General features: G+C 44.3%; 1 protein-coding gene across 1 annotated transcript; it reads right to left on the reverse strand.

Annotated features, from left to right (window-relative positions):
• Positions 1-2,570: 2,570 nt before the first annotated feature.
• On the reverse strand, positions 2,571-22,237 carry LOC101558495 (glutathione S-transferase A2). Its single transcript, XM_004605858.2, has 7 exons — positions 22,147-22,237; positions 15,634-15,746; positions 8,462-8,513; positions 7,417-7,549; positions 4,788-4,929; positions 3,586-3,717; positions 2,571-2,839 (listed from the first exon to the last, which is right to left on the reverse strand). Exons 2-7 carry the CDS (start codon positions 15,718-15,720, stop codon positions 2,714-2,716), a joined length of 672 nt encoding a protein of 223 aa, XP_004605915.1. The 5' UTR covers positions 15,721-15,746; positions 22,147-22,237; the 3' UTR covers positions 2,571-2,713.
• Between the last annotated feature and the right edge of the window lie 684 nt (positions 22,238-22,921).

Genomic DNA, 22,921 nt, shown 5'->3' on the forward strand with positions numbered 1-22,921 from the left:
GCCACCCATGTAGAAGACCTCAGGGTCAATCCTCAGGATGACCCCAAAACAAGAAAATTCAAGACCTATCAAAAACAAGGCGCACACACACATAGAGGCTGTATGATGTGAAGAGGGAGGCAGGGGTAGATGAGGTGGCTGAAGAGGGGAGCAAGGAAGTCAGAGAGCCTCCAGAAGCTGCAAGACAAACGTCCCCTTGTGCCCAGGGCAGGGGCACCCCAGAGCACTCCTCGCCTTTAAACTCCAGTCATCCAGACTGTGAGAAATTTACTTCCTGTTATTCAAACATCATAGTTTATAATGCTTTGATATAACAATTACAAGAAACTGATACTTACTCCTTCCTACTGCCCTCCCCATCCCCACCCACGACCAAGGAATTACTTTCAAGAAAATAATAGATAGCATATCACTCTAGCTATCAAAAATGTTGTGCATGGGCTGGAGAGATAGGACAGAGAGTGAGGTGCTTGCTTGGCATGTCACTGACCAAGACTCAATCCCCAGTGCCCCTAGGGTCCCCCAAGACCAGCCAGGGGTGATCCCTAAGCACAGAGCCAGGAGTAAGCCCTCAGCACTGCCTGGTGTGACCCCCAAACAAAACAAACAACAGCGAGTATGTGGATGTCAAGAAGGCCGGGAACCTCTTTATGAGACCGTGGCCCCTTTTTCTGCCATCCCACGACAGGTCGGCACTGGGCTTTGCAGCATTCTTCCTTGCTCCGTGGTCGGAGAATTTCTTTACAGTTGGTACTAGGCCTGCACGCTGCTTTAGGGCACTATGAGTCAGCAGACTTGGGAGAAATGGAGGTTGAACCAGAGGTCAGGCAGGTGGGAACGCCAGAGCTGCGGGGGGGAAACTCACAGTGCGGGCCTCTGCCCTTAGATCGTCTGCGGTGCCCGGCGCTGGGCTCAGTCAGGGCTCTGCCACTTGCAGCTGGCTCGGGATGCTGAGGTCCTGTCCTCATCCAGGACTCATAGGAAAGTGGCGGGGGAGGGGTGACAGAGGCTACAGTCATATATAACTTTTATTTATTTATTTATTTGTTTGTTTGTTTATTTATTTATTTATTTGGGTGGGACTGGAGCGATAGTACAGTGGGTAGGGTGTTTGCCTTGCACACGGCCGATCTGGGTTCGATTCCTCCGTCCCTCTCAGAGAGCCTAGCAAGCTACCGAGAGTATCTCACCCTCACAGCAAAGCCTGGCAAGCTACCCGTGGCGTATTTAATATGCCCAAAACAGTAACAACAAATCTCACAATGGAGACATTGCTGGTGCCCGCTTGAGCGAGTCGATGAGCAACGGGATGACAGTGACAGTGATTTATTTGGGTGAGGTTGGACCATCCGTGGCAGTGCTTTGGGCTTGATTTTGACTCTGCTCAATCACTCCTGACAGCGCTTGGGGAACCGTGGGCAGTGCTTCGGATCAAACCAGGGTCAGCAGCATGCAAAGGAAGTGCCTCACTCGCTGTATTTCTCTCTCCAGCCTGAGGCAGAGGGGCAGTTTGCCAGGCTGGACAGGGGGAGCCCAGACTCCCTTGCTGGCAACACCTACAGGAGCTGGGTGAGGCTCCGTGGCCTGCAAATGTGTCCAGGCAGGAGGGCAGAGGCCCCAAAGGCCTCAGGGGTGTGGGGGAGCATTCTTGCAGGCAGAACAGTCCCCAAAGGAATGGAAGAAATGCAGGGATAACCAACTTGCCATTTCCGGAAAATCACTGCTTAGAAGGAAGAAGCCAGCATGGGCTCCCCTCCACCCCCCCACCCCCAAACCGAGGAGATTCACCCCCGGAGGAGAGAACCAATGTGTCAGAGCCTGGGGGCCTGGGGACTGTGCTGAGTACTGGCTTAGTATTAGCTGGAGGAGATGTCACTCTCAACTCAGGCCTTCGGAACCATGACCTCATACACGGGACAGCTGCATGGCGGTGGGGCGCTTGCCTTATATATGGCTTCCATTGTATCATTTCTATATCATGCATACACAGAGTCTGTATGTGAATGGCCTGGCTGGGGCACATTCAGTAAAGTTGTGGAGGGGGGGCGGGGCAGACTCCTGACCAGGAAGGCCCCCCAGACACACACACACACACACACACACACCGTTCCTGTAACAGGAAGCTACAGAGAGATAATATGCAGGAAGTTCCCAGCTGGGGGACAACAGGGTCTCCTAGAGCCCAGCTGGCACTGTTTGTTCTTCATTATTCCCACTTCCTACAACTCCAACAAGGAAAACAGACATAACAACTAGAGAAAACTGCACAGGAAAGCCTGTGTATCTTTAAAAATGACAGAAAAGAAACTAGAGCGAGGCTGTGCCTCACTCAGCAAGGCAGCTCCGGGCTCCGGGGAACCCGAAGTGAGAGGCAGGAGCCTCTAACCTTGACTTCCCAATAAGCTCCAGGACAGAAGTTACGGCGACCGTCCTGCAAACAAAGAAAAAGATGGCATAGCTGTCGTCCCCCTTTTAGGTGATTTCCGTTCCATGAAACAGACAAGAGGAAAGGAGTTGAAAACGTGATTTCCTTATTGAAGCCAGGAAGGAGTGAAACGAGAGGAGTGTCGCTCAGAGAAATGTCACTCTTTATTGAAGACACAAAGACGTTGACCTCGCTGACGGGTCTCGTAGCAAACAACATTCACATTTGGGTTAAGGAAGTGTTAGAAAATGCGGGATGATGGTGATGGGCGGAAGGATCACGCTTGCTTTATTTAATACCGAAAATCTTCTTTGCTTCCTCTAGCTGCTCCTCGGTGATGGGGGGCTTCCTCTGGCTGCCTGGCTGCAGGAACTTCTTCACGTTGGGAAGGCTGCTGATCCTGCTTTTGAAGGCCTGCGAGGCGCAAGGACAGACTGAGAGAGCGGACTGGGGCCCGGCTGAGCACGCGCACGCGCACACACACACACACACACACACACACACACACACACACACACACACACACACACACACACACACACACACACACACACAGTGGGAGAAAGCAGAGGAGGAGAGGAAGGAAATGTCACCCAGTGCCATTCCCCCGAAAGGACAAGTTTGTGGCCAACTTCAGCCAGCTCTCGTCTTCCCTGTTGCTCGGGATTACACAAAAATTCTGCAGATTCATCACTCTTGCACAATGCAAGGCACAGTCATGCATCTGCAGACTCTCTACCAAGCAAAAAATGCTGATGCAGAAAGGCCAGACTGCAACCAAAGTTTAGACAAAAGACAAAAAAAAAAAAAAAAAATCAAAGAAAACCTGAAGGCTTGTCCTTGAGTGACCCGGGAGCAAAGAATGCCCCCATCCAGGAGGAACAGGCCTTGGGGTGATTCATTTCCGCCCAGGAAATGAATCCAGAGGGAGGACACGATGGGGGAGAGAGGCAGAGACCCGCCCCGCACCTCCCTGCCCGACCCCCAGGGCAGCTGCCACTCCAAACTTCCTCAACAGAAGGAGATTGTTTTCCAGCTTGGGACTAGAGTCGGGAGCAAACTCTGGAGGGCTGCAGGCCCGGACAGGGAGCGGGGATCAGATGTCAGCAGCGGGCTGTGCCGTGGGGTTGGGGGCGCCCCGGGGTGTGGGGCAGAGGCACCTTCAGCAGAGGGAAGTTGGCCAGCATGCTGGGCTCCAGCTCCTCCACGTAGTAGAGCAGTTCCACCAGGTGGATGTCCAGCCTGCTCAGGGCGTTGCCCACCATGTAGTCTTGTCCGTGGCTCTTCAGCACCTGGGGAGGGCGAGGGTTCAGGCTGTGAGCCGGGACTGACAGCCCAGGCCCCCCGGGTCTGTCCCGCCTGACTGCAGCCTCCGCCCTGGCCCCCAAGGCCCCAGTCCTGGAAGCTCTGCCCTCAGCGGAAGCCCAGGCCTCCCCCTGCCTGCCCCCTGCCCAGGACTGGGGAGCCTAAACTGGCGTGGCCGCAAGCTCAGGGCCTGGACGTTACAGGGCTGGGTGTCCACACGGTCTCAGCAGCCGGATATGGAGGGACAAGGCTCTCCTCTCTGCCGTCTCTCTTCTCTGCCATCTCTCCTCTCTGCTGTTTCTCCTCTCTGCCGTCTCTCCTTCTCTCTGCTGTCTCTCCTCTCCCCTTCCCTCCTTCGTGCAGTCTCTCCAGTCCTGAGAGGACCATTCAGTCTCCATTTCTCCTCTTTCTCTCTCTCTCTCTCTTGCTCTTGCTTTCTCTCCCGTCCCCTCTCTCTCCTCTCTCCTCTTTCTTCTTTCTCTCTCCTCTCTTCCCTCGTTTTACTGTCCTCTCCTCTCTTTCTCCCTCTCTCTCTGCTCACTGTCTCCCCCATCTCACTCTCTCTCTCTCACCTCACTCCTTCTCTTTCTCTCTCCCTCTCTTTCTCTCTCTGAAGCACTTGCAACAATTTTGACTCACATCTCCCTGGGACCTGGGTACTTAGTCTTCACTGACATCAGCTTTTTAAAAAAAATTTTGAAAAATTTTATTGATTCACCATGAGCTATAGTTACAAACGTTCATGTCTGAGTTACAGTCACACAATGATCAAACACCCATCCCTCCACCAGTGCACATTCCTCACCACCAATATCTCCGGTATACCCCCCTTTCCCACCCTCCCCCTGCCTCCATGGCAGACAATATTCCCCATACTCTCTCTACTTTGGGGCATTATGGTTTGCAATGCAGATACTGAGAGGTCATCATGTTTGGAACTGACATCAGCTTATGAGGAGCAGCTGTTTTGTCCCGAGCTGGGGTTGATGTCTGCTGCTTCCTTTGTGTTGCCCAGGCATGCTGTTCTTGGCCCACCCCGTCCCTGCAGCCCACTCACCTTCTCAAACGCAGGCAAGTAACGATTGGCGGCTTTCTCTTTGATCATGGCGATCTTGGCAGCTTTCTCGCCAGGTGGACATAATACCAAAGTCAAAATCAGTTCACCCAGGTCAAACACACCTTCGCTGTACATATCAATCCTGAAAGACAAACAAAGACGAAATTGTCCAATATCACCTGCCCCAGATTTATAATTAAAAAAAATATAAGTGAACACCTGACCCCAGGTGGTGACAAAGCAATTCCCTCTTCATGGAGTGCTTTATAAAGTTGATTTATTGGGCGGGGTGATGCTCGCCAGCAATGCCTGGGTGCAAGCAGCCTCTTCCAGTCACCCCAGGTCTGGCCATACAGACCCAGCAGTTCAATACTCAGGTCCACTGATGAGGTGCTGGCGCCCTGTGCAAACAAGGAGTATATGCAAACCCTCTCCCAGCCCTGGGTACCACCTGTTTAGAGGTCAAGCATTCAGTTACAGTTCTTAATTGATTTTAACACTTATTTCTAGAATGAGCTATCGGAGCAGATAGATGTCTAAAATGTTGTGAACTATGATCAAATAAAGTGATAGGGGCGTCTTGGATGTAGCTCGGCAGTAGGGCAGGCCCTGGGTTTGATCCCTGCTGTCACATAAGCAGGAAAGGGCAGGGTTGTATCTGAGGTGTGTGAGTTACAGCCCGAATCTCTGCTGGGAATCCACTAGGGTTCACCCTCTCCCCTGGGCTGTGCATACAGCGTGACGGCCATGGACAAAGTCCTGTCCTTGTGTCATTGACAAACACAGCCCCTGCACAGTGATCTCTGGCCTGTCCCCCTCTTTCTCTCAACCTGTTCTATCATGCCCAATATTAGCGATTCCTCAATTATTCCCCATAGATCGTGCTCCCACAAATGCCTACAAATACGGCTACCAACTCTGCGTATATACGCATTTCAAGTTTTCATGTAGAATAATCCCTGGAATAATATCCTCTTAAGTCCTTTCTAGCTGGTACCTATTATAGATTTCTTTCTTTCTTTTTTTCTTTTTTGCTTTATGGGCCACACCAGGCAATGCACAGGGGTTACTCCTGGCTCTTCACTCACCCCTGGCAGGGCTCAAAGGACCATAGGGGATACTGGGAATCGAACCCAGGTCAGCCATGTGCAAGGCAAACACCGTACCCGCTGTACTATTGCATCAGCCCCAGATTTTTTTTTTTGGGGGGGGGTTGTTGTTTCACACAGGTTAGAAAACTTACAAGCTGTGTTTTAAAATATTTAAATAAAAGCTGTATTGATAATCCTATTAGCAAGTTTTTTTTAAATCCCCCCCCATCTTGATTTTATTCTTTCAAAGTAATTGATTTTGTGAAAGTTAAGTCACAATTCTATGCCGTCACCACAAACTCTCCCAGGTCATTTTTATCACAGCCTCCTGAACTGCTGGTGGACTTGTGGGCATTCCACAGTGTCTCTCTATCTAGCCCCTGGCCACCACTAAATAACCCCATTTCTGTAGAACAAAAATGTTGGACATTTTACACCAACATACAATATGCAATAATTTTGGAAAGCATATACAGCATTTAAAGAAACAATTAAGGGGTTATGGTGCTTGGCTTGCATTCAGCTAACCTCAATCCAATCCCCACTGTTGCATATGATCCCCCCAAGATCACCACCAAGAGTGATCCCTGAGCACAGAGCCAGGAGTAGGCCCTGAGCAATGCTAAGTGTGGGTCAAAACCAAACAAAAGCATACTTCAAAGATTCATACTTCAGTATTCATTCATTTTAAATGGGAAATAATTTTCCAATTTATGGAGAGAGTACCATTTATTAGTTGATTGATATTTGTGTTGCTGCATCTTCTCAATACTTGTTGCTGTTTTTCAATTTCTTGGGTTTGTGCCTTATACACATCTCATTAAAAAACTTTATAAAGTGGCAATACTAGTCATATCATAGCTGTGTGATTAACATTGTGAGTGAATATTCATATTCCATAAGGAATTAAAATGATTTATATTTTGATTGTGTGGTAGGTTCCATCAACCACAGAAAAGAGTCCCAGAAACAGTTTCATCCACTAAATCTGAGTGCTTAGTTCTGGATCACAATGCTCAAGTTAATTCAGAAATTTTGCCAGCCTCTACTAACCCTTATCAAGTAACGAGCCCATATTGCTTGGTAGTAAATTAGGATCCTGGTCATCAGTCTTGCAATTCTGGTACTTGAAAATTACCTCCTTTGTCCTTTCTTTTCTCCAGCTTTTTCATTTGGACACACAACATTGCTTCCGAGTCCTGACCCACCATTCTCCTGGCTTTGGAGTTTATCCATTATTAAAAGCCCTGCCATGGTCTTATCCTTGCTCTGTGTCCTCTTATGTGAGCTCTCTGTACTTATTTCAGACCAACCTTTCATTATCATGGCTCCTTGCTCTATCTACTCTCAGTCTACACTACCAAAACCTGCTGTTTGGTTTTTCTGTTGATCATGATGCCCTGCTGTGGATCTGTTTAGGAAGGACTTAAGTCATTCCTATTGGTTGCTAATACAATCAGACTGGACATGTAGGTCAAGGGCAGAGCACCCCCACCACCCCCACACACACACCCCAAAAACAAACAAAAGTACTGTACAGGGCTCTCTCCTTTGCGTCTTTCCCATAGAGGTTGTATTTGTTGGCAATGTAGTTGAGAATGGCTCTGGTCTGTACCAACTTCATTCCATCAATTTCAACCATTGGCACTTGCTCGAATATCAAACTCCCATCTTTGGAAAGAGGAGAAGAAAAATGAATGAAGTGTTATGGCTCTTTTATCTTGAAAACATAAGTGTTTTTTTTCTTAATGAGTGACCCTATAAAAGGAATCAAAGATATAGTACCAGAGTCTGTTACCATGGAAATAGTCCTTTGTTTTTAGCTATAATTCTTCTTATCAATTCAACTTTTACTTTTTCAGCTGGTATTTTGTTTTTCCTCTTTATTTCCCATACCTCTCAAGTCCCTGCATTGTTTTGTGCTTGACGTCTCTTCAAGGCTATTTTAGAAAGAAGATGCAAGAAGCTGCCCAGGGGCTACCAGCTAGCAACCACTTCTATTAGGAAGTTCCTAATGTCAGTCTCATGAGACTCACGGCATTAAACCCAATTCTAAGAGAAGTTTCAAACTGGGTGTTTTTTTGACTTTTCAAATCCCACCATTGGCTCCTGTGTGCAGGACCAGCTCTGATTTCCTGATTCCATGGCTGCTGGTCACAGGTTCCGCAAGTTTTCCACCAAATTCACCATCTCCTATACCCACCTACAATATTCTTAAAATCCTGCTTTGTCAACCCCATAAGAGTAAAGAAACCAGGGCAAGATCTGTCTCTCTTTCTGCTCTGCTCTTTGCGAGCTGGGAGGACCTTGTGGGATCTTCACTCTCAAGGCAGAAGAGCAGGAAAAAGTAGAGAGGAATTCCCCAAGAATCAGGATGCCCTGAAGCAATACTCCAAGACCTTGCTGCTCTCCTGGTCCTTGGTGACCTGCTCCCAGAGCCCCACCCCAGACATTGATCCACTTTCTCCCTCTTCACCACCCCCATCTCCTGCCAAAGGCAATTCAGGCAAGGCTGGGTATTAAATCATCAACTGACTTCTGTTAGATACTCTCTTTGCGGGGAATTTAGATACTCGGTCTTACCAGTTTTTAACTTTTGCAAGTCTCCTGGACTTTCGATAAACTTCTCGTCAAACTGAAAAGCAGAAACAGTAAACGAGTTCTGGTTATTTTATGTCATAGCGTTATAGAACAATGAAACTCGAATGGCTGCTATTTGGTCTCTGATGTGGAAGAGACTATTTCTGAGTTTGGTAGGTACACAGAGGAAAGTCACTGTCACTGTCATCCCGTTGCTCATCGATTTGTTCGAGCGGGCACCAGTAACATCTCTCACTGAGAGACTTATTGTTACTGTTTTTGGCATATCCAATACGCACGGGTAGCTTGCCAGGCTCTGCCGCGTGGGCTCGATACTCTCGGTAGCTTGCCGGGCTCTCCGAGAGGGGCAGAGGAATCGAACTTGGGTCGGCCGCGTGGAAGGTGAACGCCCAACCGCTGTGCTATTGCTCCAGCCCCACAGAAGAAAGTCATCATGGACATTTAGAAAATTAGCTTAAACACATTAAGAGAAAATGACTGCAGCAAGTAACCTGCTTTTTTTTGTAGGTTGATTATCATTTCACCTTTGATCATTTCTACCTCTTAGAAAGAAGTAGAGCATATAGAGGGAAGGAACTAGAAGTTTCCTAGGTGTGGAATTCTGATATTCAGGAAGGCCTAGCTTTCCACATGAAGTCATGCCAGGACATCGTGCATCCAGAAGCAGGGGAATACCACAGGGGCACTGACTTACTAAGGTACTGCTCCCAGAGAGGGGTCCATTGTAACTTATAGCATTCCATCCCATGGGGACCCCACTAAGCATGACACTAAAGGGTGCTAATCGTTTAAGAGACTGCATTTTTTAAAATCAGAATTATCCTGGGACTGGAGAGATAGTACGGCAAGTAAGGAGCTTGCCTTGCACACAGCCCACCCAGGTTGAGTCTGTGGCATCCCATATGGCCATCTGAGCACCATCATAGGAGTAATTTCTGAGTGCAGAACCAGGAGCAACTCCTGAGCATCACTGGGGGGTGTATCCCAAAGACAAATAAGAAAACCAGAATTTTCTCTTTGAAAACAAGGGGCAACCTATGTTAGACTCTCAATTTCAGGAAAGAAAAGAAAAAAATTAATGTTTCACCTTTATTTAGACAAATAATTATGATTTAGCCTGGAATTTGACATCATTTTTCCATACAATGTATTCTTGCCCTGAAGACACTACTATATGTCCTCTCTTCAATGGCACAACTGTGAATCCTCATGTAAAAAATGTATATAGGGACTAAAGAGATAGTACAGTGGACAAGGTCCTTGCCTTGCATGTGACCAACCATGGTTCAATCCCCAGCACTGCATGATCCCCTGAGCATGACATGAATAATCTCTGAGTATAGTCAGATGTGGCCCAAATACCCTGAAATAGTAATAAATAAATTTAAGAAATTTAAAATGGGTAACATTGATGCCTCTAGTTATAGATTGTGTGAGGCTGAAGTGGAGCTATGACTGGATCCACTTTAAGACCAAAACTCAGCAGGCCTAAGTTCCAGTTTCCCCCATCAGAAATTCCCAACTTCTCAGAAAACAATATCATCCTGGGCAGATAAACCACCCATGGCAACAGCCTATCGGAGTATGGGTCATGGGCAGTGTCGCCCAGCCGAGTAGAGAGGGCCAAGGGAGTGAAGTCACAGGACCGGACAGGGACCAAGAACTGGAAACATAATGCTGGCCCCTGAAGTCACAGGACTGGACAGAGACCAGAACTGGAAACATATTGCCATTTCCTAGAAAAAAATGCTATTATGTAGCCAAACCCTATTAGAATTCGGAGGCAGGGTCCTTGTCAAGACTCCACTGTGTTGGATGAGACTTGGACCCTAGCTCGAGCTAGAGATAAAGGGGCCTTGCATTTGCAGCCTCGCGTCTGGTCTGGTCAATGTGTGAGCGAAACTCCCTTCCCGGGACATAACAATTGGAGTAAATATTAAATCAGTCAGATATATAAAACGTTTGAATAGTACCATATTAACATTAACTACTAGAAAGTAAAAGGTGTTATTAGGATATTTTGAAAATTCTGTATCATCATACAACCATTTAATTTTTTAGAGCAATTTTTCACTCTTAAAAAAATCTTTGTGTAGGGGCTGGAGCAATAGCACAGCAAGTAGGGCATTTGCCAACCCGGGAAGCACCACCAAGAGGAATTCCTGAGTGCAGAGGCAGGAGTAACCCCTGAGCATTGCCGGGTGTGACCCAAAAAGAAAAAAACACTTTGTTTATCGATCTAATGGTTTAGAGGATTGTATATATTATAGGTGTACAATTTAACATCTCTTAAAAAAAATACTAGTATACCCACTACAAAAGTCACAACGTTGTTCTACTACAGCTAGTCAGGACCCCTGTAATTCTCCTCTTCCCTGACTCCATTAGCAGCTTCAGTTATGCACATTATACCCACCTTTTATCTTACTTCAAAGCAATCAAATGTAGGTGGAAATGTCTTCTATCCAGTATCTATATTAGCTGTTTAAAACTTTGGTGAATATTATGCCTTTCTCTGGTGTAAGAACCTTTGATCAGGTGACTGTCAGTAGCGAGGTTCTCTAAATCAAAGTTGTAAGTGGTTATGTGGTTTAAGATAAATCAGAAAACCAGTGATTATGTAATGATGTGGTTTACATAATAGGCAGAATCTACCAGAGACACTTATCAAGGAAACGGGTTCTGGTATTGACCACATTTGGTTCCAGTTTGGCTCAGCTTCATAAAAGTTGTGTGATCTGGGCATAGTCAATTATCAACTTGAAGACTTTATGTGCTCATCTATAAAGTGAAAGCAGAAGGTGTTTTTAAATAGAATATTTTTGTGTTTTAATGTACATACTACACAGTCTTTCCAAATAAACCAAGTAGCGCATAGAGAGGGATTTTGCACTTAGGGTTCAAAGGAGTGTTTGATAATGAACATTTTGGGAATTTGGGTTTTTTTTTAATGTGCTAATAGTGGGACATACATAGCACTGTGGATCCACGATATCACAGAATGAGACAACCAGATAGTGATGCCCGGGTGTACAAATTTGTTAAGTGTCTTCAACAGAAACATATAGCCATCCTGGAGGGTGGATGAGATGGGGTGGAGTTGGAGAATGTGATGATGTTGCTTGTGAGACAGGAATGGGAATGGATGGGACTGTGATTCTTAGCCTTAGCACTGAGAGGACCCAGGAGTCTCCTCCTAGTTCCTCTGGCCAGTCACTGCTGACCCCTCTCAGACACACTGCAGTACAGAAGAATCTAGGATGCTCGCCGCACTGCCAAACTTCCCTCTAGTGCTGAGGTCATGTTGCCCAGAGACCCCAATGTGTTTAGGGCCAACACTGAAATCTGGTTGCATAAACAGGTTGTTGGTTTTTAGAGAGAGAGTAACCAAAGTGGTACGATGTGGATGCTTTTGGTTGTTGCATCATGAAGTTGAGAAAGCACCAGGTTAATATTGGTGGATTCCTGTTGCAACCAGAGTTATAATCCCAAGATGATAAGCCTGTGATTATGGCAATGAAGAGGGGATGCTGGGTGCCTCCTTCACAGGACACCAGCTCATCTGAAATCCTCTTCCGCTGCTCTCTTCTGAGGGACAAACTCACTTGACTTTCCTAGGAAAACCCTCAAACTGGTTCTGGGTCCCACTGTCTAGACTGAAAAGTGTTTTTCTTTGCACCACGAGAGGACAGCTCTCAACACAGACCTACAGAAAATCATGCTTTTCCATTGAGACTGTGGCATCTTCACACAAAAACTTTTGCTTATATCTTTCAGTTGCCTAATTTCCTCTTTTTTAATCCCTACTTCCTTGTCTACATCCTCATTCAAATATAAATTGCCCGAGGATGACTACCTGTCTTCTTCATCCATATCTTCCTAAATTTCAGTACAGAATCTGCCACATAGAGGGATTAGAGAGTGAATGCACTCTAATCTCAACAGGCAATTTGTGATAAGCTATTTCTCCCCATGCCTCTTATTATGCTTCAATTCTAATTACATTTATTTCATTTATTATTATTTTCTAATTTTTTATTAGTGAATCACCATAAGGTATAGTTACAGACTTACAAACTTTTGTGCTTGCATTTCAGTCATACAATGGTCGAGTACCCATCCCTCCACCAGTGCCCATTTTCCACCACCGATGATCCCAGCATCCCTCCCACCACCCCCACCCTGTCCCCTCCATCCCACACCACCTCTGTGGCAGGGCATTCCCTTTTGCTCTCTCTGTCTCTCTCTGTCTCTCTCTCTCTCTCTCTCTCTCTCCTTTTAGGTGTTGTGGTTTGCAATAGAGGTATTGAGTGGCCATCATGTTTGGTCTATAGTCTACTTCCAGCCCACATCTCCCATCCTCAGTGGGCCCTCCTCCCACCTAATTGCACTTATTTTAAAACATTTGGAAATATTTATATTTATTTCTATTTTTCCTTTTCATTATGAAATATCTAGGATGCATCACGATCCTCCTACCAATTATCCAAATTTTATAGTAATTTCTAATAAGTCAATCTTATACTATCTATATACTCACCCACTTGCCCCCGTCTGATAGTTGGAATGAATACCAAGTGGAGAGGAGGAGAAAACACAGATGGGAAGCAACATGGGGCAAAGGTCAAGGGGATTCAGGTACATCAAAGGTGTTAAAGAATGATTGAACTAAATATCCAAATGACAGAGTCAGCAACACTAAAACTGAGGCCCAAAGTTAAAAAGGTGCCTTAAAAAGGTCAAAGTGGCAGGCTGGAATGTGGGGGTGAATAGGAGAGGGAACCTGGGAACACTGGTGAAAGGAAGTTGGCACTGGTGCTGGAGTCAGTGCTGGAATATTGTCTAAATATTGTCTAAAATGCAACTATGATCTCAGGAGAGGGACAGGCCAAGTTCCTGCCCTGCTGAAGCCTCGGTGGCCGCACTCACATTCCAGCAACTGCCACCATGCCTACAGCTCAGACGCCACCACCTCATGACTGAGCTCCACAGAGACACCAGGCTACCGAAAATTTCAGGTACACCAGGATTTGGGGGCTGAAAACTCCCAGCTTTCTTGGAATTGTGATGGGCAACCTCCGTCCCCCTCCACCCTACCTCCCCTCTACCTCATACTTCCGGAAGCCCCAGTGGTCACACCCACATTCCACTACCACGACCATATAAGCTCCCTGCCCAGGTAAATATTCTGGATTTTTCTGGAGCTCAGGCCATGAAACATCTCCAGATTCTGCAAAACCAACATCCCAGTAAGCGCACACCAGAATGGATGGAAATTTAATCTTTACTAACAAAAACATTAATATAGGGGGCTGGAGTGATAGCACAGCGGGTAGGGCGTTTGCCTTGTACACGGCTGACCCGGGTTCAAATCCCAGCATCCCATATGGTCCCCTGAGCACCACCAGGGGTGATTCCTGAGTGCATGAGCCAGGAGTGACCCCTGTGCATTGCTGGGTGTGACCCAAAAAGCAAAAAAAAAAAAATTAATATAGAAGCCTCAACTAGCAACAGCATCTTAGTAAACCCTCGGACAAGGACTTGATGTCCCCGTGGTGAGATACAACAATTTTCACAAATTTTCTTTTACTGAAGTATTTTTTTTAATAATTCCATTAGACATTTTGTGGTAACAAGCAATGTAAAATAAATTATTTGGGGCCTGCTATGGAGGCAGGCTTGAGGGATGGTTGGGTAAATGGGGACAATGGTGGAGGGACAGTCACTGTAGTGGCGGGATAGGTGTTGGAATATTGAATGCCTCTAACAAAGGAACAGCTTTGTAAACCATGGCGTGTAAATGAAGTGGAAAAAATAAAGCCCAACTATGAATAACTTTGTAAATAATGGTGTTTTAATAAAATAAACTTTTAAAATATAAAGTTTATATATAAAATTAACTTTATATATATTTAAATAAAAAATATAACTGAGCTAAAACTAAATATAATGTACATTAATGATCATTAATATTTCAGTGTGTTCTCAAAACAAGGGCCATTTTAAAAATAATATCCACACAGATATAGAATGACTGTATTCATTCGTGGTATATAAAATACATACATACATGTATGTGTGTGTATACATATATATACATATATATGCATATATATGAAGAATAATATCCATGGCCAGGGTAAACAGGGGCTTGGAGGGCTGGCCAATCATTGGAACTAACCACAAGTGTAGGGGGGACTGAGGGTAGGTAAGATAGAAAAGAGACCGCTATGACAATAATAGCCGGGAATGATCACAGTGAACAAGATCTGAGGATGAAAGTAGGTAAGGAATATTCTTGATAACCTTTCAGTATCAATATTGCAAGCCACAATACGCAAAAGGAGAGAGAGAGATAGAGGGGGGGATGGGGAGAGAGAAGAAAAGTACCTGCCTAGAGGCAGGCGAGGGGTGGGGGAGATGGCAGTGATGGGAGGGAACCTGGGGACACTGGTGCTGGGAAATGCACACTGGTGGAGGGATGGGTGTTGGAACACTGGATGACTGGAATCCAATCATGAACAGCTTCGTGAGGGTCTATCTCACAGTGATTCAATTAAAAAGTTAAAAAATAGTAATCCCAACATATTATCACACCTTAATATTAATAGTAATTGTTTAACATCTATCATTTTTCTTCCAAATTGTTGCATAAATACCATGAGATTTCATTTTACTTACATTAAAATTGAAGTGTGACCCATATTTGGTTAGTTTCATAAAATTTAGTTTAATTATTTTTGCTCTTAAAAGAGGAGGAATATTAATGAGCTAATTATGTCCAATCTTAGCTGTAGCTGATGACTTTTTATTTATTTGGTGTGGGGCTGCAATCACTTCTTGGCCTTTTGGCTAAGATCAAGTGTGGTTTGGGGCTGCATCTGGCTGTGCTCAGGTGTATCCTGGCTCTAGGCTCAGTGATCACTCTGGGTGGGCTCTGGGAGACCATATATGGGTGGCACGGATTGGACCTGGGTTGGAAGACAACCACCTTAACCACCATATTATCTCTCTAGCTCCACAGCTGATGAATTGTTAAAAGCACAGCTCTTGACAAGACTCTTTAGCAAGAAAAATCTCTTAGCTTAGGTGAAAAAAATTGTTTAATGTAGTTCATTTTAGAGCAACTTCAGAGGACCTAACTCAGAACTTACCTCCACTCCAGCTGCAGCCAGGAGCCACCGGATACACTCCATTCGGCCTCGTCCATTGAAGTAGTGAAGCTTGGGCTTCCCTGCCATGATGGAGTCTGCTGGTTTCTCTGAGGCTGAATAAAAGGATGGATGTATCGGTGGGTGGATGAATGAAGTCACAGAAGTAAAACTGCACTTTTTGGCATCAACAAAAATTCGGCAACTTGAATATTACAAAAGTAGATATACCTTCTTTATAATGGAGTTGGGAGAGTAGCTGAAATGTTTTCCTTGTTCCATATGTTAGTTAGAAATCAATTCTGGGAAATTCCCCCCAAATCATTCTGCTGTCTTTGTGGGGTGAAATATATCTGGGTAGGCTAATAAGTGAGAGTTGAAGGTAAGGATGCATGTGTGAGTGAAAAAGGGAAGAGGAAAGGTTATGCAGCTAATACTTATGGAAAAAACACTTAATAAAGATGATCTTTTGATTAGGTTATAGCTTTAAACCTCATGACAGTTGCTATGAGTTGAATGAGTTGCTATTGCCCTATTTTGGTTAATGAATTTGAGTCTTGAAGATAAAATGATATTCCTGTGAAACATTCCAGTTCATCAGCCATGGAAATGCAGACTGTATAGAACAGAAGATGGGCAAGCCAGAACCCACCCAGGTGGCAAGTCCTGCGAAACTGTGAGGGGTGCTCGAAACTCAAGCCCTTCAATGACAACGAGAAGGAGAAGGAAGCAGGCTCAGTCTGGGGTTCCTTGATACTATGCATATTAGTTCAAAAGCTGAATTTAGGGCCAAGACGCAATGAACTCTTGCTCTAAAAATCCAAAATTTACTTTGATGTGTGGGAGAGAAGGGGAGTAGCATATGTTCAAGAGAGAACACAGGCTTGTCCAGAGTGGAAATAAGCGAAGAAACACAGAAGCAACCAAGCAACACATGTGTTCAAGGGCTTAAAGAACAAGTCCATACTAACTTCGTTCACAGACAAAGGACGTTTAATCAGTTTCAGTTGGCAGGTATAAGGTGAGTGTGGGTTCTCACAAGCGATTCTTGGGAGTCCTGGAGCCAGTCCCGGCATTTCTCTGCCAACCTGGCCAGACAGTTCAATACTTTACCAACAGTGAGGGCTATTCAGGTTATGGGAGAGAGAGCATCAATAAGGTCTCGCCTATGGGTACAGTGTGACCATGCGGTACCAGGGATTAAAGGAGGGGATTCTTGTGTGTAAAGTATGGGTTCCAGTCCTTTAAGCCATCTCCCTTGCCTTCTCACCGGGAAAAAAAGCCTACATTATTACCTGTTTTTCAAGCCATAATGCACAAAAGTAGAGAGAGAGAAAGAAGAAAAGTGCCTGCCATAGAGGCAGGCTGGGGGGAGTGGTGTTGGGGGTGGTGGGAGGGAAATGGGGGACATTGGTAGTAGGAAATATACACTGGTGGAAGGATGGGTAACAAAAATTATTTGCTACTATGGACTGGAGTGATAGCACGGTGGGTAGGGCGTTTGCCTTGCATGCGGCTGACTCGGGTTCGATTTCTCTGCCCCTCTCAGAGAGCCCAGCAAGCTACCAAGAGTATCCTGCCTGCATGGCAGAGCCTGGCAAGCTACCTGTGGCGTATTTGATATGCCAAAAACAGTAACAAGAAGTCTCACAATGGAGATGTTACTGGTGCCCGCTCGAGCAAATCGATGAACAATGGGAGGACAGTGCTATGGTACAGGAAGGATGGGTGTTGGATCATTGTATGACCAAAACCCAATCATGAACAACTTTGTAATGGTCTGTGTCATGGATATTCAATAAACTTTTTAAAAAATCTACATTATTCCTACTGGATATATTTTACGATCCAGAAAAAAGAAGATGTTGCTGCATGAACTTTTTTGTGGAATATAATGAAGATTTGTTTATGGTCTGTCTCAGCAAAGATATTCATTCTTACCTAATTGTATTTGGTTTCAATTCTCAAGCTGTTGAATGTATGGTGTGCGTGTCTGTGCATGAGATACTGTTGATTATCTAAGTTTGAAAACCATTTGTTTTCCCTGGACTGTGTGGTAAGTGCTCACAGCTGTAACTCAATGGCTTCAACTATGATCTAATTTGTGTGGGTGTGAACGGAATCATACAGTACTCAGGAAAGCAGGAGTCTAAAGCTGGGGTTGAAGTAGCAGCAGTTGCATCTTTTACACAAATCCTGAACTCTTTAGGAAACTCTCTTATTTTTCTTATTATTATATTAAAAGGATCTTTAATGTTGACTTTCAAGTTTACTTATGGCGGGGTTGTATTTGTAAAGCATGCCAAGTACCCACATCAAGACTCTGCCCTCCACACAGATGTACCAGCAGCCCAACAAGTTCACAAAGAATGGGTTGGGCGGGAGGTGGGTACTTTAGTTTCTTTCTTTTTTCTCTTCCTTCCTTCCTTCCTTCCTTCCTTCCTTCCTTCCTTCCTTCCTTCCTTCCTTCCTTCCTTCCTTCCTTCCTTCCTTCCTTCCTTCCTTCCTTCCTTCCTTCCTGCCCACTGTGTGTGAGGGGAGGGGGAAGGGAGGAACAAAACCCGCAACCTAAACTAGAAACCATCTATACTTCTTTTTTTACCCAGTGGATATATCTCTGGAGAAGTGGGTGTAACTCTGGGGCTGGAGCAATAGGACAGAACTTGCCTTGCACATGTCAGACCAGGGTTCAATCTCTGGCACCCCATATGATCCCCTGAGCACAGCCAAGTGTGGCCCAAAACCAGAACAAACAACAAACAAACAAATCAAAGTGTGTGCAACTTAAATTTTAGGCAACAACTGTTTCCAGTATCTACTACTTCAATGTAGGATTCCACAGTTTAGCCTTTAAAAAGTTGAGAATCTTTTGGAACGATATCTAATCAACTCACCTTTCTAGTCATTGAGATTTTGTTGAATGTATTTTCTTTTTCTTTTATTCTTTCATGACATGTATATGCATATACATATATATATGTATATATATATAAAGTGACACACAAATATAGAGAGAGGAGGAAGCAACATGGACTTATATCACTGTATTGTTTTTTTGGGGGGGGAGAGGATGCTTTCTCATACCTTCTCAAAAGAAAATTGACACATCACCTCTACCTCCAAAGTATCCAAAATAAATTCAATAATGTATTTTCTGAGCATGGAAAACAGAGGCACCATGACTCAGCAGAATGAAAAGGAGACTTAAAGCTAACCCGTGAAGTGCGTTTTTTATTGATTCATTGAGCTGAGGCAAATACTCACCGTAGGCTCTTCTTTCTATTGACTGAGGGTTAACTTACAACAGAAATTAATTTACTTTGCTCTTACACAACACTTTATCAAAACCTGATAAACAACTTTCTTCATCTCTGTATGGAATGCTTCCCGAGGCCCAACCCAGACTGGGGGAAAGGTAACCATAAAACTTTGCCTAGCCAACAGAAAATTGGACTTGAGAAATTGGATGGTCTTGGGTCACACAGAGCATTCCTAACTCTCAGTTTCTAGCATGTGGGTCTACCCTCCACAATCCCAGGAGAAAAGCATCTGATACCCTATTTTAAAGACCAAGGAATGAAGTTTAAATAGTTATGTAGCATCCTGAAGTTCAGGGGTTTGGTGAGTGCTGAATTAATTTAAACTTCTGATTTCTGGTCTGGAGTATTTTACTCCACTCGGTAACACTTACACACTCTTTCTGAGACTTGTGTTTATTCTCCTGAAAGGGAATAAACAGAGAAACCTCTAATTCACCTCTAATTCTTTTCTACAAGCTAGTTTACAGTAATTTGACCAAATGAAAAACTGACATCCTAAAAAATGTTTGTGTTGGGGGTCAGAAAAAATGTACAGCTGGCAGGACACTTGCTTTGCATGGAGCCTACCTAAGTTTAATTTCTGGTACCTCATATGGTCCCCTGAGCTTTTGAGAAATGATCCCTGAGCATAGAGCCAGGAGTAAGCCCTGAGCACTGCTGGGTGTGTCCCCCAAATCAAACAAAAAATAAGCAAGAGAAAACTTTGCATAGATTGAAGACTTAGTGTTTCTGAATTTCTCTCAATAAGGAAGTAAAATCATATTTCTTGATAAGATTAATTGATAATATAATGAGTAAACATAAAGTTATGACTCTGGCCCTAACTTAGCAGTATTACTAGGGAGAGAAAACAGAAACCTGGAGACAAATTCCAACTTCTTCCTTTGGGAGAGTCATAAACTTGGGTGATTCTTTCTGCACATCAATTCTTTTTTCTAAGCTCCACATGCTGTATCTGCTTTTCAGGGCTCTTGAGAAAGGTTAGATGAGATCATGTACATGAATGTCATACATGGGAATCAGCAAGTTTCTGCTTCTTCCTGTTCTCAGATTCTGGAGCATGACTGAGATGCTGATATTAGACAACACATGAGTCTTTGTTTTCTATTTAACCCTTTCTCTCTGTAACCACACAATCCTTCACTTATCTGTTTTCTGTCCCTAGCAAGTAGCTATCAAGACATTGTACTCCAGTAGGAATTCTATACCTATTTATTAAAACACACACACGCGTCAAATAATGACTTGATACTTAGATGGTAAGAAAATATTAGGTATACTTAGATGGTGAGTAAATATTAGTTATTCTGTATTAAAATACATTTTGGGCAAAGGTTTAGGAATCTGGCACTTCATTGCACACAGCCTTGCGGCAACCCAAAGATCTCAGTCAATCTCGAACTCTGGCTTCTGGATGGGGCATTTCAAATTCTTTCCTCTGTTCTCTGTCTCGCCCCAACTGCCACTCATCCCCTGATGAAGGCCCTCCAGATCCACTGTTCCCACATGGGTCCCATTGCATAGGTCCATCCTGAGAGTGCAGACCCAATGCTTCTTTCTGACGTCAGAGAGGCAGGTTTGCACAGCTGACATGGCCATCCATTATTTCCAGCCCCAGCATCATGCATGACCCCGAGGCGAGCTGTTGAACCAGGTTAGAAGGCTGCCAGGCTCTAAGAAGATGTGGGATGCTCTCCCCTGGGACACATCCTGTAGGTGGCTTGACCGTCTCTGAGCTCAGACCTGTCTGTCAGAGGGTACCTGTGCCCTCCACACCTGGAGCACCCCTCCTGGCCCCCATATTGCTCTCTGTAGCACCTACCAAATGCGTTCCCTTATCACCCTTTCTCTTTCTTCCCTCAGAGGTCCTCCCCCGCAACCCCCCCCCCCCCGTGATCCATGATGCCCAGAGGAGCTCTGAGCCTCTCAGACTCACCCATAGGGAATCTTCCTCTTCACTCTGCCATACACACCCTAATAACTGTGCATTCTCAATCTCAGAGTCTGATTGGAATGACATGCTCATTCTGTCTGAAGCGTTTCTTGCTTTTGAGAAGGATAAACGCTTCTGCTAATACAGTGCACTGGTGATTTAGTTTTGTGGGTGATTGGGCTCTTTCTGCCCCTGGAGGTCTAGAGGCATGTTTGGTTGTTAAACCTAGGAGGTAGGTGCTACTCTATCAGATGGTGCCTCAGATGCCTGAGGCTGGGCTTTCCTCAGTGCCAGAAAGTTTACTAACTACTCCTTACATGATCCATTCTTTGTAACAACTATGTTATCCCGACAGATGACAGACGTATTATTAGATAACTAGTTGATACACTATGTTCTTTGTACAAACACAGAGCAAAATGAAAAAGAAAAAAAGTGATAGTATTCATTTTTAATTTTGTAACTTTTGAAGTAATGATTTCTTATAAAAGCAGTAAATAGTTGCTGTAGATAAATTATAGTTATGGAGTTTGCAAATTTAAGGTAAGGTAGGCTAACTCTACTGGCAAATACATTCCTTGACACTCATTAAATATGCACTTATGTATAAATATTTTTAAACTATGAGGGAGAAAAAAAGGGAGAATTTCTAGAGTAGGTCTTTGCCAAAAATATATACATATATATATATATCGCTAAATCTGAAAGTGGTTCCCTGCCAAGGCTGAGAAATCCTATTGCATTCAGTGTCTAAGTTTGCCAGCAACTGGTTGAACAAGAAAGAACAGGACTTAGCAGTTCAGCTAATTATCCAAAGACTGAATTAGAATCTATTTCTTCTAACAGTTAGACCTATTATTTCAATTGTAATAAATATAAATTTCGATTTTTCATATTATGTACATTATAGCACAACAATGAGCAAACGCATGTTGACTACCTCTGTAGACAAAACTAGTTCAGCATAAACACATACTCTCTCAAATAGGTCATATCCTCAGATTGTTTGAGATGACATCATCTCTTTCTGTTCTTCTGATTCATTTTTCTTGTGCTAAAATTTCATGTCTTCTTTTTCCAAATTTTTTTACATTTCTGCAAAGAAAGTTGCAACTGCAACTGAATAAATTATTTCTAAAAGGTCATCTAAGTACATACAGAAGGACAGTGTGAGACCTTTGCTTTTTGCACTGAAGACATTTCAAAGCAACCTTCCTAGGACTGAGTTTGTCAATTTATAAAATATAAACACTGAATACTTACCAACCAAAGATCTTTCTTCTTCTTCGGTCAGTCACTCAACACAACGCCTTGTTCTTTTATATGCTGTTTTATCATTGAGCAACTCCACTCTAAAAGGGGCAGTGTCTATTCAGGGAAAGCCACACCCACAGCGTTATGTCACCAAGAGGTTCATGTTAGAAGCAAAAACAAGCTGCCCTCTTATCTCTAAACTACTGGGGAATGGTAATATATTCCTTATCCAACACTGCTATTAAAAGATTACAGGGAATAAATGGACCATGTGATTCAGTAAGGGATGACTTTTACCTCCTTTGTAATTTAATTAATTTTGTTATTGATTGATATTTTTATTGGGGGTGGGGTCATGCATGGCTGTGCTCAGGGCTTATTCCTAGCTCTGTGCTCAGTGATTACTCATGGCTGGGTTAGCTACATGCAGGGCAAGCACCTTCCCCACTTTTCCATACCTCTAGCTCCAGGGATGGCTTTCGGAAGAAAATTAATTTGAGGCTTCTTCTTCTTTTTTATAAGGCATCCTGATTTATAATGAGGTTAATAAATGTATCCTCCAGTCCCCAGCCCTAGTCAACCACAGGAAGCTCAGTTCTGTAGATGGTTCTCAAGGTCTGTTGCCTTTGACCATTTGGGTTTTTTGTTCATTTCTTTGTCTTTGGACCACATCCAGCTGTGCTCAGGGCTTAGTCCTGGCTCTGCACACAGAGATCTTTCCTGGTGGGGCTCAAGGGACCACTTGGGGCAGCCTGGATCAGCTGCCTCCCTAGGCAGCTTGGCC

Source organism: Sorex araneus, chromosome 4 (assembly GCF_027595985.1).
Source record: "Sorex araneus isolate mSorAra2 chromosome 4, mSorAra2.pri, whole genome shotgun sequence".
NCBI classification, from domain to species: Eukaryota; Metazoa; Chordata; class Mammalia; order Eulipotyphla; family Soricidae; genus Sorex; species Sorex araneus.